This window comes from Petromyzon marinus, chromosome 38 (genome assembly GCF_048934315.1).
Source record: "Petromyzon marinus isolate PM22_M1 ecotype Great Lakes invasive population chromosome 38, UKy_Petmar_22M1.pri1.0, whole genome shotgun sequence".
NCBI classification, from domain to species: Eukaryota; Metazoa; Chordata; class Hyperoartia; order Petromyzontiformes; family Petromyzontidae; genus Petromyzon; species Petromyzon marinus.
This window is the reverse complement of record NC_133704.1, coordinates 3,562,085-3,575,886: the sequence shown is the minus strand read 5'-3', so window position 1 is coordinate 3,575,886 and position 13,802 is coordinate 3,562,085. Positions and strand designations below refer to the sequence as shown.

General features: G+C 50.8%; 2 protein-coding genes across 3 annotated transcripts in view; one reads left to right on the top strand and one right to left on the bottom strand.

The window, feature by feature from the left end:
• Positions 1 to 1,167: 1,167 nt before the first annotated feature.
• Positions 1,168 to 6,924, top strand: BOLA2 (bolA family member 2). The gene is made up of 3 exons (XM_032967858.2): positions 1,168 to 1,406; positions 1,629 to 1,726; positions 5,718 to 6,924. Exons 1-3 carry the CDS (start codon positions 1,344 to 1,346, stop codon positions 5,818 to 5,820), a joined length of 264 nt encoding a protein of 87 aa, XP_032823749.2. The 5' UTR covers positions 1,168 to 1,343; the 3' UTR covers positions 5,821 to 6,924.
• LOC116950227 (alpha-1,3-galactosyltransferase 2-like) overlaps positions 6,853 to 13,802 on the bottom strand; it is a 33,823-nt gene continuing 26,873 nt past the window's right edge. For both annotated transcript variants that reach the window (XM_032967857.2, XM_032967856.2), the window contains exons 3-7: positions 12,372 to 12,413; positions 11,122 to 11,259; positions 10,059 to 10,333; positions 9,167 to 9,372; positions 6,853 to 8,904 (exon numbers count right to left, since the gene is read on the bottom strand). In XM_032967857.2, coding sequence (XP_032823748.1) covers positions 8,695 to 8,904; positions 9,167 to 9,372; positions 10,059 to 10,333; positions 11,122 to 11,259; positions 12,372 to 12,413 — 871 coding nt within the window. In that variant the 3' untranslated portion in view covers positions 6,853 to 8,694. The remainder of the gene's footprint in view (positions 8,905 to 9,166; positions 9,373 to 10,058; positions 10,334 to 11,121; positions 11,260 to 12,371; positions 12,414 to 13,802) is intronic.

Here is a 13,802-nt window from a genome sequence, read left to right as displayed (position 1 = left end):
TGGCCGAAACGTCGTGAATTTTTTTTTTTACAAGTGACTTTACCGAATAGAACCAAAGAGTAAGCACCGAAACTATTTGATTACGCCACTGCTGGCAGGAAAACTGTTTTACTCGATAGAGGGAGCTCTTAGAGTTCCTCCAGAAGGTGTTGGTATCCTCTTCCACGCTGGCGAGACGTGTTGGAAGAGGTGGGAGCACCCATATTTTATTTTATTCCAAGCAACCTGCCAATCGACGGGCGGGGGATTTAATAAAAGTGCCCATTGTTTCAGCTGCCGCGCCTGGAGATCAAGCCGGCTCGCCAGGAAGCGTGCAGTTCGGTACGATACAGCAAAAAATGTGGACTCCACCTGCTCCGTCTCCTGTATGTGAAATCGAGTGTTTCCCCCTTGCACGTTTTTTTTGGTATCTGGGCGTTCCGGTTTCCTTTCACTTTTAAACGCCTTCATATGTAGATGACCGCAGAGGTCGGGGAAATTGTTGGCACCGGCTCACGGCGTGGATGCCTTCCTGCTTGCCTTCCGGATGCCTACGTGCCTCAGTCGTTCTCTCTCCGAGACGGCGAATCATGCGCGTGGTGTAAGTTTTCGTCGTTGGCATGTTAGTGAACACGCAAAGTTTTGGCCAGCGGTTCCAACCACGCGCCAACGTTGCGTGTTTACTGGCGCAAGCTGTGAAGTGCACGGTTCAAATAGGCAAAAAAAATATATGGATTAGAGGTAATATGGAAATTCGACGTCGCGTTTGTGAAAGGATGGGCTTAGGTGACGGCGGAGTGGCCCAAAATGAGAGGACCTGCACTGCGGAGATGGATCGATTTTAATCACCGTGCGGGCGCGAGATGGATTGATGCACCGCGGGGCCGTGAAAGACAGCGGTGGTTTGGAAGGTCTTCATCAAGCAAGTGGATCGATCGCGGCTGAACCGAACTTTCAATGACACGAAGGAAAAAAAATTGAATTGTCGGTGTGCGTGCGGCGCCGATGGCCCTCTTTAACCCTGGCCTCATCCACGGTGCTCCCCTCTCCTTACCCCGTCCCTGCTAGCCATGCCCTCACGATGCTCATGCCCTCACGATGCTCATGCCCTCACGATGCTCATGCCCTCATTCCCCCTCTGCCCATGCCCGCCAATCAATCCCTCCGCAGTGCCCGCGCCGCCAATTCCCACGGCACGCTCCTTCATCTCGCTGCCATCGCGTCCGCCTCCTGGTGGCCGCTCCCCGCATCGGTAACGAACCGCCCACTGCCATCCATTGCCATCGCCGCCGCCGCCGCTACCACCTCGAGCACCACCACCAACAACCAGACCACGAGCCCAGGCGTCGGCTCGCGTCGCCGCGATGGCCATCACAGCCGAGGCGCTCAAGCAGAAGTTGGAGAAGGAGCTGGACGCCTCCTACGTGGTGAGGCCCCCAGGAGGGCCCGCGCCGGCAACGCCGCAGCCTTCGCCGTTTCCTGGTCGCGTCTGCCGGCGTCAGGGGCGAGGCAGCCGGGGCGGCGTGGCGCGCCCAGGCCCCCGGTGTCAAGGTTTTTCGCGATGAGCTGGGTGATCGCAACGGGTGCTCAAAAACTACGTCTGCTGATGTTCGCCGTTGTTGTTGTTGTCGTCGTCGTCGATGATGCAGGAGGTGGATGACATCTCGCCCACGATGTGCGGGGCGAGCTTTAAGGTTCTCGTCGTTTCGTCAAAGTTTGAGGGCAAGCCGCTGCTGCAGAGGCACAGGTGACCGATACTCGCGGCTCTGTCTCCATCACCATCATCCCACGTCTCCATCACCTACCACTTGCGCCCGAATCAACCGCGACATCACCACTCGCCTTCTAACCACTTGAATTCGCTTTACATTATTCATTCATCGCCGCCGCCACCACCACCACCATCGCTTCATTCACCCGAATTTGCTCACCTCCACTTCCATCACTCGCCGCAATCGCGCCACTCGCAAACCTCCTGGGCTGTGGAAGGGGGCCTCGTGATCAGTGGGAACCGGTGACCATACCGTGTCAACCCAATACGGTTTAAACCCCTATTATTGTGCAGGGAAATTTACTTTTTCAGTTCCATTTCGACGTACAGCCGTTTCAATATTGGTTTGCGTTTCTCCCTTGTGATGGGACTTTGTGGGATTGGATGTTGAGATTTGTAACGGCACGGCATGACCCAATAAGATATGAATCGGTCTGCAGTAAGGTAGGCACTGATAAGGGGTTGACTGGTATGCACTATACACTACACCAGTGGTTCTTAACCTGGGTTCGATCGAACCCCAGGGGTTCGGTGAGTCGATCTCAGGGGTTCGGCAGAGCCCCCGCCACGGAGGTCCGGACACACTTGAATTATTGTGTAAATTTGTGATGACACACACGGCCCGCTTGGCCATCACTGGCTGCAGATGATCATGCTACACTGCTTGGCCAATCAGCGCTGCGGGGAATTTAGTGCGTACGTGTGACTGTTGTTGTCGTACGTCGTGTGATTTCTTTAATATTTTATCCATACTAACTATGTCGGGCAAAAGAAGAAAGTAGTCGGACGAATATGTACAACATGGATTCTCATGTATCACGGAACGTGATGGGAGTGAACGTCCTATCTGCATGATTTGCAACGCCAAGTTGAGCAACTCTAGTCTTGCACCGGCAAAACTAAAGGAACACTTCTTGAAGCTGCATGGAGACGGGGAATACAAGAACACAACACTTGCTGAATTCAGGGTGAAGAGAGCCAGATTCGATGAAAGGGCCACTCTGCCTGCTCTTGGATTTGTACCTGTTAACAAACCGATCCTGACAGCATCGTACGAAGTTGCTTACCTGATCGCAAAGCAGGGCAAGCCACACACCATTGGTGAAACACTTGTGAAACCAGCTGCATTAAAGATGGCGAATCTGATACTCGGAACAGCGGCCGAAGGTAAATTATCCCAAATTCCCCTTTCAAATGACACCGTCAGTGACAGAATAGAAGACATGAGTAAAGACATCTTGGCTCAAGTAGTCGCGGATCTGATTTCAAGCCCGGCAAAATTCAGCCTTCAACTCGACGAAACCACAGACGTTTCTGATCTAAGCCAGCTTGCTGTTTTTGTACGCTATGTGAAAGACGACATGATAAAAGAAGAGTTTTTATTTTGTAAGCCTCTTACAACAACAACGAAGGCAGCCGATGTGAAGAAGCTTGTGGATGACTTCTTCAGAGACAACAATCTTTCATGGGATATGGTTTCTGCAGTTTGTACGGACGGAGCTCCAGTCATGCTGGGAAGAAAGTCTGGTTTTGGTGCGCTAGTAAAGGCCGATGCACGACACATCATTGTGACGCATTGTATTCTGCACAGGCATGCGTTGGCAACAAAAACCTTACCTCCAAAAATGGCAGAAGTATTAAAAACTGTGGTGGAATGTGTGAACTATGTGCGAAAAAGTGCTCTGAGGCACCGCATCTTCAGTGAGCTGTGTAAAGAAATGGGCTCTGAATTTGAGGTACTTCTGCTCCATTCTAATATTCGGTGGTTATCCCGGGGACAGGTGCTGAATCGTGTTTTTGCCATGCGTGTGGAATTAGCCCTGTTTTTGCAAGAGCACCAACACTGCCATGCAGATTGCTTCAAAAATCCTGAGTTCATTCTCATTTTAGCGTACATGGCTGATATATTCGCAGCTCTCAATCATCTCAATCAGCAGATGCAGGGTGGTGGAGTCAATATCATGGAAGCGGAAGAACACCTGAAGGCTTTTCAAAAAAAGCTACCGTTATGGAAACGACGAACAGAGAACAATAACTTCGCAAACTTCCCGCTTCTGGACGACTGTGCAAGTAAGATCGAAGATGTGTCTGGAATCGGAGATATTTCTGTATCCACGGAACTGAAGCAAACAATTGCCACGCACTTAGATGAGCTTGCAAAGTCTCTCGACGGATATTTCCCTACAAGAGAGTCATATCCAGCATGGGTGAGACAGCCGTTCACGTTTGCTGTTGAAACAGCAGATGTCAATGATGAATTCCTCGACGAAATCATTGAAATTCAGCAGAGCCAGGTTCAACAGCAACTCTTCAGAACAACAACGCTCTCAACGTTTTGGTGTCGACAAATGAACAAGTATCCAGTTATTGCTAAGAAAGCCCTGGATTTTTTTATACCATTTGTTACAACATATCTTTGTGAGCAATCCTTTTCGAGGATGCTGGACATAAAAACGAAGAAAAGGAACAGACTTTGTTGTGAAAATGACATGAGAGTGGCACTTGCCAAGGTGAAGCCACGCATATCTGAACTGATCTCTCAAAGGCAACAGCAGAAGTCACATTGATTTCCAGGTATGTAATTTGTTGTGAGTTTATGCATTGTGTTGGTTTTATTCTTTAAACAAGGTAATGTTCATGCACGGCTCATTTTGTGTACCAGTAAAAAACATATCTATGTCTTGAATTTGAAAAAAATCACATTTTATTTTTCACTAAAGAGGGGTTCGGTGAATGCGCATATGAAACTGGTGGGGTTCGGTACCTCCAACAAGGTTAAGAACCACTGCACTACACCCTATTATACACAGCACTACTATACACTTTTATATGCTACACTATACACGACTATACCCTGCAATATACACTGCACTATCATACCTGTCAACCGATATATGGTTTACCCTTATTCTTGTGCAGGGAGATTGAGTTTTCAGGTCCATACGGCATACAGCCATTTCAATACGAGTAAACAATTATTGTCTATTTCTTTATGTTTCTCCCTTGTGATGGGACTTTGTAGGATGGACGTTGAGATGTATAAGGGCACGGTGTGACCAATACGGTCTGAATTGGTCTGTAATAAGGTATGGCATTGATGAGGTGCTGACAGGTATGGGTGACTGACCAGTGACTGGCTATAAACGGTGACCATATTTAGGCCAGTGACTGGAAGTGACTTGCCGCAGTGGCCGGCAACCATCCGGTCATTGGGTTGAGGGCAAGCCGCTGCTGCAGAGGCACAGCTGACCGATACAGCGGCTGTGTCTCCATCACCTAGCACTTGCCCCGAATCAACTGCGACATCACCACTCGTCTCCGAACCACTTGAATTTGCTTTCCATTATTCATCCATCGCCACCACCACCATCGCCACCACCACCATCGCTTCATTCACCCTAATCGCTCACCTCCACTTCCATCACTCGCCACAATCACACCACTCGCAAACCTCCTCGGCTGGGGAAGGGGGCCTAGTGCGCACCTCAGGTGCTGCCCTCTGTGACCAGTGGCAAGTGACCAGTGGGAACTGGTGACCATACCGTGTCAATCCATACGGTTTACCCGTCGATCATTGAGCAGTGAATTGAAGGGCGCACGTCTCGGTGTGCGTGCACTGCGTGTACTATGTGGGGAGCGGTAGTGTAGCGAACCCGGCGACCCGAGTTCGATTCCCGCTTGTGGCCAACACCGGCGACGATTTTCTGATCCGGTCCTGAGTACCTGGTGCAGTGTGTAAACATCGCCAGTGGGGAGACAAAGGCGGCCGGGCGTGGTGCTGGCCACCCACCCCCTCGTGTACCGTGCCGGCCTTCATAGGTGCTTGCTAAACGCACTTTCCCCAACAGTCTGTTCAGGCTACATGGGCGGGGGGGGGGGGTCATTGTCTTTGTGCCGTATGTTGAACTTCTTTCCCACCGTACGTAGTCCCACCGTGCTAATCAGAGGTACGGGAAATCTCCCCCAGGCTGGTGAACGCGGCGCTTGTGGAGGAGCTCAAGGAGATCCACGCGTTCCAGCAGAAGACGCTGACGCCAGAGCAGTGGCAGCAGGAGAAGGCGCCCCAGTAACGACGCTGCAAAGGCCGCCCCCATCATCCCTAACCCCCTCCCCTGCTCCAACAGCGCCGACCCAGCATCGACTGACAGACAGGGCTCCAGGCTCATCAACCAATGCAGCAGCAGTTCGTGCGAGCAATGCCCTTTGTCGTTATAAATCACGACAGTGACAACTGATGGGAAGGCTATTATTTGCGAGCCAAGAAGGATCCTTTGCAATACTTCCCACAACCGTGGATTCCTTGGAAACCACCGCTTAAGATGACCATGAAGGATGCATTGTCGTAAGCCGTTGTATTTCCACGAAAATCGCTCTCTGTCCATGGCCATCTGCAGTGACTACGCAATCCTCTGTAACACACCACAATGGATAGACAGGCTCCTTTTTAACCCTACAAAGTTAGTCCAGAAACGGGCTACCGAGTGGGGACGGCAGAATCACACCTCGTGATGAAGCCCCCAAAGCGGCTCGTCACGCTCTCCTTTACCTCCCAAAACCACGACAGTTTATCTTCTAAGCCTACAGTTAATCCAGAAACATTCCCCATTGTCAACCACCACAAATGGCATTAGCAAGGCTCCATTACCACGAGCGGTGGTGGAGTCGTTATTGTGCAGTGCTGCACTATGAACCTGGTGACCCGAGTTCACTTCTGAACCACAACGAAGATCAGTGGTGATATCTGAACGGGTCCTGGGTTCTACCTGCCAACCTTCCCAGCCTCACCTGCACTGACCAGTGTGGTGAAGTATGGTCAAACAACTTACATTTCCAACACGGTTTGGGGAGGCCTTCATCCAGCAGTGGATTCACATTGGGCTGTAAATGATTATTGATAACAAAATTGAGCTCGATTGTAAAACGAATAACCATGAAAAGAAGCCCCACTTAATGATGCCATGGTGAATTAAAATCAAGCCATCTTGTCAAATAACAACAGCACCAGACCGAGTGACTCACACCAACCCTCATTGCCATTCCACTTGCCTTGGGAGTGCGTACATACGTGCACACAGTGTATAAGATAGGCTGACGTAAGGAAATGATTGAAACGTTTTTTTATTCAATTAGTCAATGGTTTGCGTTGTTACGTTAATAAACATATCATCGCTGCATTTGTGGATGAGGTGACGCGTGGACAATTTTTTTCTCATAATCCATGAATGTGACTTTAAAAAAATCAAAACTTGGTAAAAAAAATTACATGTACAGTACTCATAAATACCCATACAAATTATGTTAACATTAGATAAATAAAAACACGCACACAGGAAAATAAAATTGGACGTGGGAGTAATTTGCGCAATGGTGCAGGCATTTGCAGGAGCGCGTGTTCAGGGACTGAGTGAGAAATCGGTAAAGATGAGCTCCATCAGCCCGTGGTAGTATTAAGCGATGGCCGGAAAAAACAAACATGATGACCACTGCATATATACAACAAAGCGATGAAATCGATTAATGTAAAGAAGGCCTTACAGGGGATGCCACCTGAGATTTTGTCCTGGGACCCTCAAAGCCTTTTGGCGACACTTGATATGCGCTTGTGGAACATAATGGGTACATAAATAACTTCCCTTACACTCCGCAATAGATTTTGCTTGGTTTAAACTTTTGGTCAACATGCTGACATGGCCCGGAGGCTGACACTGACATATGTTGTGGGCATCATGGTACAGAATTCGATTAATTTTAATTTGGTTCACCCCGTGTGGCAAATATTGCCGGACAGAATGAGACAGCCAAATGTGAGGTCACTGGAGCCACGCCAAGGCTGTATTAGCGTAAAGCGGAGCAAACACTGCAGTGATTGTGCTTAGAAGAGCGTGTCAGTTCTGCTGCAGTGCCCACACCAGAGGTAAAGAGACCTCTCTTACATTTACCCAAGTGGAAGAAATTACATCAAGACTGCCTTGCTAAATATGAAATAAAGACGTCGTGAACACATGTAATTGTTCAACAAAGGCACGCTAGAAACATGAGTGTATGTGGTCTTGTGCAAATCCGGTGGGAGGTATAACGGTGCACTTGTGAAATCAACGAAGGTCGATTATTTGAGCTCCATGATACGTGTATAATCTCATGCATTAGAATTAAATTTTTAATGCGTGAACGTTGCCTGTAATAGGTTCACATAATCCCTGCCAGCTACTAGTGGCTGCTACCTTCGCCACAATATTTTTTGTAATGGATTTCAACGATTAATCTCATTTGGAATCGCCAAGGGTTGGGGGCGTAGTCAGTGTATATTCACCACACACAGCAACTCCGAACAATGAAATTCTTGACAAATTACACTCGATACACGTTTTGATGACACGATTTTGGTAACGTAAAACATACCTGAGAATATAAAGGCTGCAAACATTGATCTTAGACGTAAACAATTGAACAGAATCTTCGATGTTCTTTCCACGGAGGACTGGCCTCTTTCTACACCACGGGCACAAAACGGGCGTTGGCATCACCGAAGCAACGGCTGAGGGAGGCTGTGGGGGGGAAGCCGCCACTGACGGACTCCCACAGCCGTGGCTCAAGAATCCAAGCGGGGAGGAGTGTGGTGCAGAGGGATCGAATGTTGATTGAGGGAACCTGCACAATAGGCATACTCTTAAGAGATTTTGAGAGCTGCAACACAAACTCGATTAATCACACAATTTTCACACAACTCATCTTTCAGAAATCTATGAGGTCATCAAACGCTCAGTTCTGCGAGCTGTACTCCGCAGCTCGCTGGTACCTTCATTAGTAAGGACACTTATAGAACTCGGGGGGGGGGGGGGGGTGGTGGTGGTGGCATCGGAGTTGATGGCTAGTGTGAGGTAACGTTCGGGATGGAGGAGGATGGAGGAGGGTGGAGGAGGGTGGTGGAGGGCGGTCGCCTCTCGTCACCAGTTGTCGCGGATCTTGGAGTAGTCCTTGATGACGGTGGCGAGGCGAATGATGCGCACCTCCCGCGCCGGCACCATCTTGGAGTCCCAGCTGTACTCGGGGGACAGCACCTTGGTGGGCCGCCGCTCGGCCGCCAGGTAGCGGTTCAGGTGACTCTCATCGTGCCAAAGGGCCTCCACCCCGCGGTCACGGTCCTCACTGATCGTCTGTGGAGAGGTCGCCAATAAAATCTACCGATCAGCAGTAATAATTCTCGCCCCTCGCAAGTAGGACCTGGCACAACACATCTGGTATACTTTTCTATATGGCTGTAGCAACTGGTCACGTGCCACCTGCTCCAGTCTACCAGTGACCCGGAAAATATTCGGTGAGAAAGCAAGCCCCAGACGAGCGACTTTGTCACCTGGAACACAAAGCGAGAGTGTCACTGAATCACGTGACCCTATCCCCCGTAGCCGTCCCCATTACCCGGCTGCAGCTGAGCACGAGGTGGCGCACGGAGGCAGGCGTGCCCCCGAACACGGCCGCGTGGTAGTAGTAGAGACGGTCGGCTGGCATCACGAACGCGGTGGACGCAGGCCGCCCCTCGAAGCTGTAGATGGAGCGAGGGCGCTTGTAGAACCAGGGGTGTAGCACGGCCACTAGATCCCCCAGGGCCTCCACCCCGAAGGGGCCTGCAGGGGGACAGTGGACAACGTGGGATCATTGCGGGGTTACGAGGCCAGGCAGTAAAGGGGTCCTCAGAAGGGTGGAACGTAAAACCAATGACAGCTGGTGAGTTCACAGGTCAATTGTATTGTTCAAATACAAATTATTTGAAAAATCTATAAGATAGTTAAAAATTGCAAATATCCTTCCACAAAACATATCCGACTTGAGAATATATCTATTATATTTTGTCAAATAAATTAATTTAAGGTGCAGTGAATGAGTTTTAAGTGAAAATCAGCGACGTGACAGGATTCCACACACGGACATAGTTTTGACACTCCTATAAAAACCACATTCATCACAGCACAGCGCCAGGAGTGGCCATAAAGGAGTAACAATGCAGTTTCGGAAAAATGAAATGACTCCACATATTTCAATAAAATCAGTTCAATGTTCATTTAAAATTTCACCAACGTTGAGAAAACCAAGAAAAGTTGGCAACGGCATTGTACAGTCCGTTAATTGGCATCCATGTTCAGGCAGCAGGAATTGATTAGTACCGAGATCTAGTGGCATCCAGTTGAACTTAATTGCAGGCTGATCGGGAGATGTGCCCTGGTTTGGTCGACAACGGAAAATGTGGCGATCCTCGGTGGCAACCCCACGGCGGCAACCCTGCCGAAAGCCTCCCCCCCCCCCACCCCCTCACCTTGGAACTCCATGTCGACGTCGAAGCAGAAGACGTATTGAGCCTCCTGGGCAATGTCCTCCAAGAGCTCGCCCAGCTTCTGCATGCGCGCCATCGAGATATCCTGCCAGCGCGAGTGCTTGTCCACGAGGCCCACGCGCAGGCTGCGGCCCGGAGGCAGCTCCAGGCGGGGCACGGCTTCGGGGCGCTCGGTCATCACATGGTACACCACGTGCCGCCCCACCATGAAGTGCTGCTCCGCCGAGCTCAGGAAGCGCTCCAGGAACTTCACGTACCTGCGCGCGTGCAAGCGTGCATGCAGTCGCGGGGTCGGGGAGGTAAGGGTCAGGGTTAGAGTCATCTCTAAGGTTGCCACCTTCAAGGTACAAAAACAACTGGGAAATACCATGGGAGGAAGAAGAAGAAGAACATCCCTCACGCTACTTTAAGAGGGAAGAACTTTGGAGGCTTTTTGGGCGAGATCACGTGAATATAAATGTGTCGTTAAAACCCGCCACCACCCGACACAGCCAACTAGTAAAGGTTTTCACGTAAACAGAACGTGCCAATTCGTCACTAGTACAGGGGATAACTTCATGTAAATGCATCGTTTGTAGGGGTGCATTATTACACAACGGACAAAAACAGATTTTCTAGAAAGGGCAGCTGCCTCACTCAAGAGGAGGACGGTCCTGAGAAAATCAGGACAGGTAGCAACTCCAACCGCTGAATATGGCACACAGCCAACGGCACCTCAAAGGGGGCAGCCGTCGGGCCTGGCGCTTATATGGGCCACTGGAGTGAAACCATGCCCGTTTCATCCGATATCAAACGATCGATTGATCATGGGTGGTTGTGGTGGTTGTGGTGCACAGGACACGTAGGTGGTGGTGCACAGGACACGTGGGTGGTGGCGGTGCCGATGACACGTGGGTGGTGGTGCAGATGACACGTGGGTGGTTGTGGTTGCGGTGGCTATGATGGTGGTGCGGAGGACACGTGGGTGATGGTACGGAGGACACGTGGGTGGTTAAGGTGGTTGTGGTGCGCAGGACACGTGGGTGCTGGGCTGGAAGCCACGCACTTGCCCACAGCGAACACGGTGAGCGCCACCGTGACGTTCTTCTCACGGTGCGCATCTTCGAGGAAGCTGGGGTCGTAGGTTCCCTGCCACACGATGGGCGCCAGCCACGGTGTCAGCGAGTTCACGTCCGTCCGGGCGCTACACACACAGCACACAAAGAGTCCTGCCCCCCATAGCCTTGACAGACTGTTGAGGCAGGTGCTGTGAGCAGACAGTGCTGTGCATTAGTGTTCTAAATAATTGATGGAGGAAACACTATTTGCTGAAAAAACAGTTGCGGCAGCTCTCAGGGCGCATGAGCGGGAATCGCGACACGCCACACAAAGGGCCGTAGGTGACCAGCACCACGCCCGACTGCCTTTGTCTCCCGAGCGGCGATGTTTTTCTATACATCGCACTAGGCACTCAAATGACGCCGAGCCGACCTAGGGGAGGGCCTAGGACCGGTTCAGATCATTGTCGCTTCTGTTGGCCGCGAGCGGGAATCGAACCCGGGTCGCGGGGGCTCGTAGCGCAGCGCGCTAACCACAACGCCACCGCTCCCCACACGCTCTGAGAGCTGCCCCTGCTGTTTTTTTTTTATCAAATAGCGTTTCCTTCCACCTCCCTCGCTGTAAATAATTGAACAACAAAACAAACGACCAGAGAAATTCGCCAGGCGCTTACAGACAAGGGGTAATCTCTGACAGGACCGTGTGTCGAGATGGACAACATCGCCACCGCACCGCGACACAAGCTACGCGTCGTCGCTTTAAGATGCTCTCCGTTCAAATTGTGTTTGTTGCGGTTGCACTCGACTTAAGAGCCGCATGGCTCACAGGGCTATACCTAATAAATGAAACTTGAAACTTGATGAGAGGGGGTGGAGTTGGGCGTCAGCCATCGGTGTGGGGTGGGGAGAGACCCCCGGGGGAGTGCAGGTGCGGCCCTTTGTTCACTCGGACGCGGCTCAATGGGGGCAGCACTGTTATTGAAGAGACCTTTCTGGATTGCTCTTGCCGATTACCCCCCAGCACAAGGAGACCCGCCCAGCGACAACGCGCCCAGACAACCGCAGGCCAGCACCATCACGGCGGACGCACCCCGACAACCCATGCACGCCGTCACACAAACCACCACCCCCCCCCCCGCCCAACGCCTTCGCACCGCACCCATGACCTCCAACTCCACCGTGTGACCGACGGAGACTGGCAGGCTTAGCGAGCTACGAGCGAAGCGTCGCCCGCGGGGTTTTATAGCGCGAGACTCACGGTGCGACGGGGCTGTAGAACCGCGGGTACGTCATGTGGACCCTGCGGAAGGAGGAGAAAAAACGGAGCCGCAGTGAGACAGACCCCCCCCACCACCAACGCCGTGAAATAACCGCACGGACGCCGCGACCACCGCTGCCGAAGAGCAATCGAAATTGGATTCGATTTCGATCGCTCTTGGATCGAAATCGATCGAAGAGCGATCGAACATCCAAATGTGGCAGGACCCTCCTGAAAAATATTATTGAGACTCAGAGAGACTTTCCTGAATTCATGAAAGGGGCAACGCAGTGGTAGCGAGGGTGGTACAGAGGAATCACTGCAGTCTAAGATCTTCATGATGATGATGATGGTGGTGGTATTGTCGATGTGGTTTGACGATGTTAAACGATCCAGTATTGAGTTTTGTTCGTTCACACTTTGATATTTCTCCTGTAACTTGGTTGTATTAGCTTTGGTTGCTGTTTGCTCCGTTACTGTACTTTGTTTTCACGTGATATTGTTGCCTTTTTGGTGACTCGGGAAACTCGTGAACGAGATTCATCATACGCTCTTGAGTTCCTGCCTGGTCACGCAACATGACCACGGAAACTAATCCGTCCGTGGGAGGCACATTGCATCAGCCACGCTCCGAGTATTCTCCGAGCCTCGCCGATGTGCGCTGTTACTCAACGACGAAGAATGAGTAACTCGCCCATTGCCTCAATCACACACAATCAAGACTTGCACGGAAACCAATGTCTATAGGTCATCAAGGCCAATGCTGTTGCTCTCACCGCACCTCACCAGCCTTAAACGCTGCCAGATAATCTCGGTTGTTGCAAAGTCCTGACACCTACGATAGTCTTAAGGCAGGGGTCACCAAACTTTTTTCACAGTGGGCCGGATAACTGAAAGAATGACGAGCGTGGGCCGCATAATAAATAAATATTTCTGGAGCGTCGGACCTGTGTTGACAGCTGTAAAATCTGGGGGCGGGAAAGATGCCTGTTTGTGTGTGTTGCCATGGAAACCATGGTAATGTGTTGCCATGACGTTGCCATGGAAACCATGGTAACGTCAGAGCGTAGGCGGAGCTACCACGAGCCGGGGAAGTACTTGGGATGGCGCGAAATAAGCAAACATTACGATAAACAAGAAAATCTAGATACAATAATTTAAAATTTAAAATAGTACATTTAAGGAACATAGCAATCAGGAGGTCTCCGCACGCGTGAAGATCTCCTAGTATTCTAAACATAATATTTAAATTTAAATTGTATCACAACGTCTCGTGCTCCATACGTTTTATCAGTCAAATCAAGTACCGTCGGCGGGCTTGATGGACTGACGTCGCGGGCCGGATTCGGCCCACGGGCCGTAGTTTGGTGACCCCTGGTCTTAAGGGGTCGTCCATAAATGACGTCACGCGATTTTGGACGATTTTTGACC

Excerpts from the sequence above, each read along its gene's own strand:
- BOLA2 (XM_032967858.2), top strand. The coding sequence starts at position 1,344 with ATGGCCATCACAGCCGAGGCGCTCAAGCAGAAGTTGGAGAAGGAGCTG. Across the intron at positions 1,407-1,628 it reads AGCTGGACGCCTCCTACGTG|GAGGTGGATGACATCTCGCC; the intron begins GTGAGGCCCCCA and ends TCGATGATGCAG. Across the intron at positions 1,727-5,717 it reads CCGCTGCTGCAGAGGCACAG|GCTGGTGAACGCGGCGCTTG; the intron begins GTGACCGATACT and ends AATCTCCCCCAG.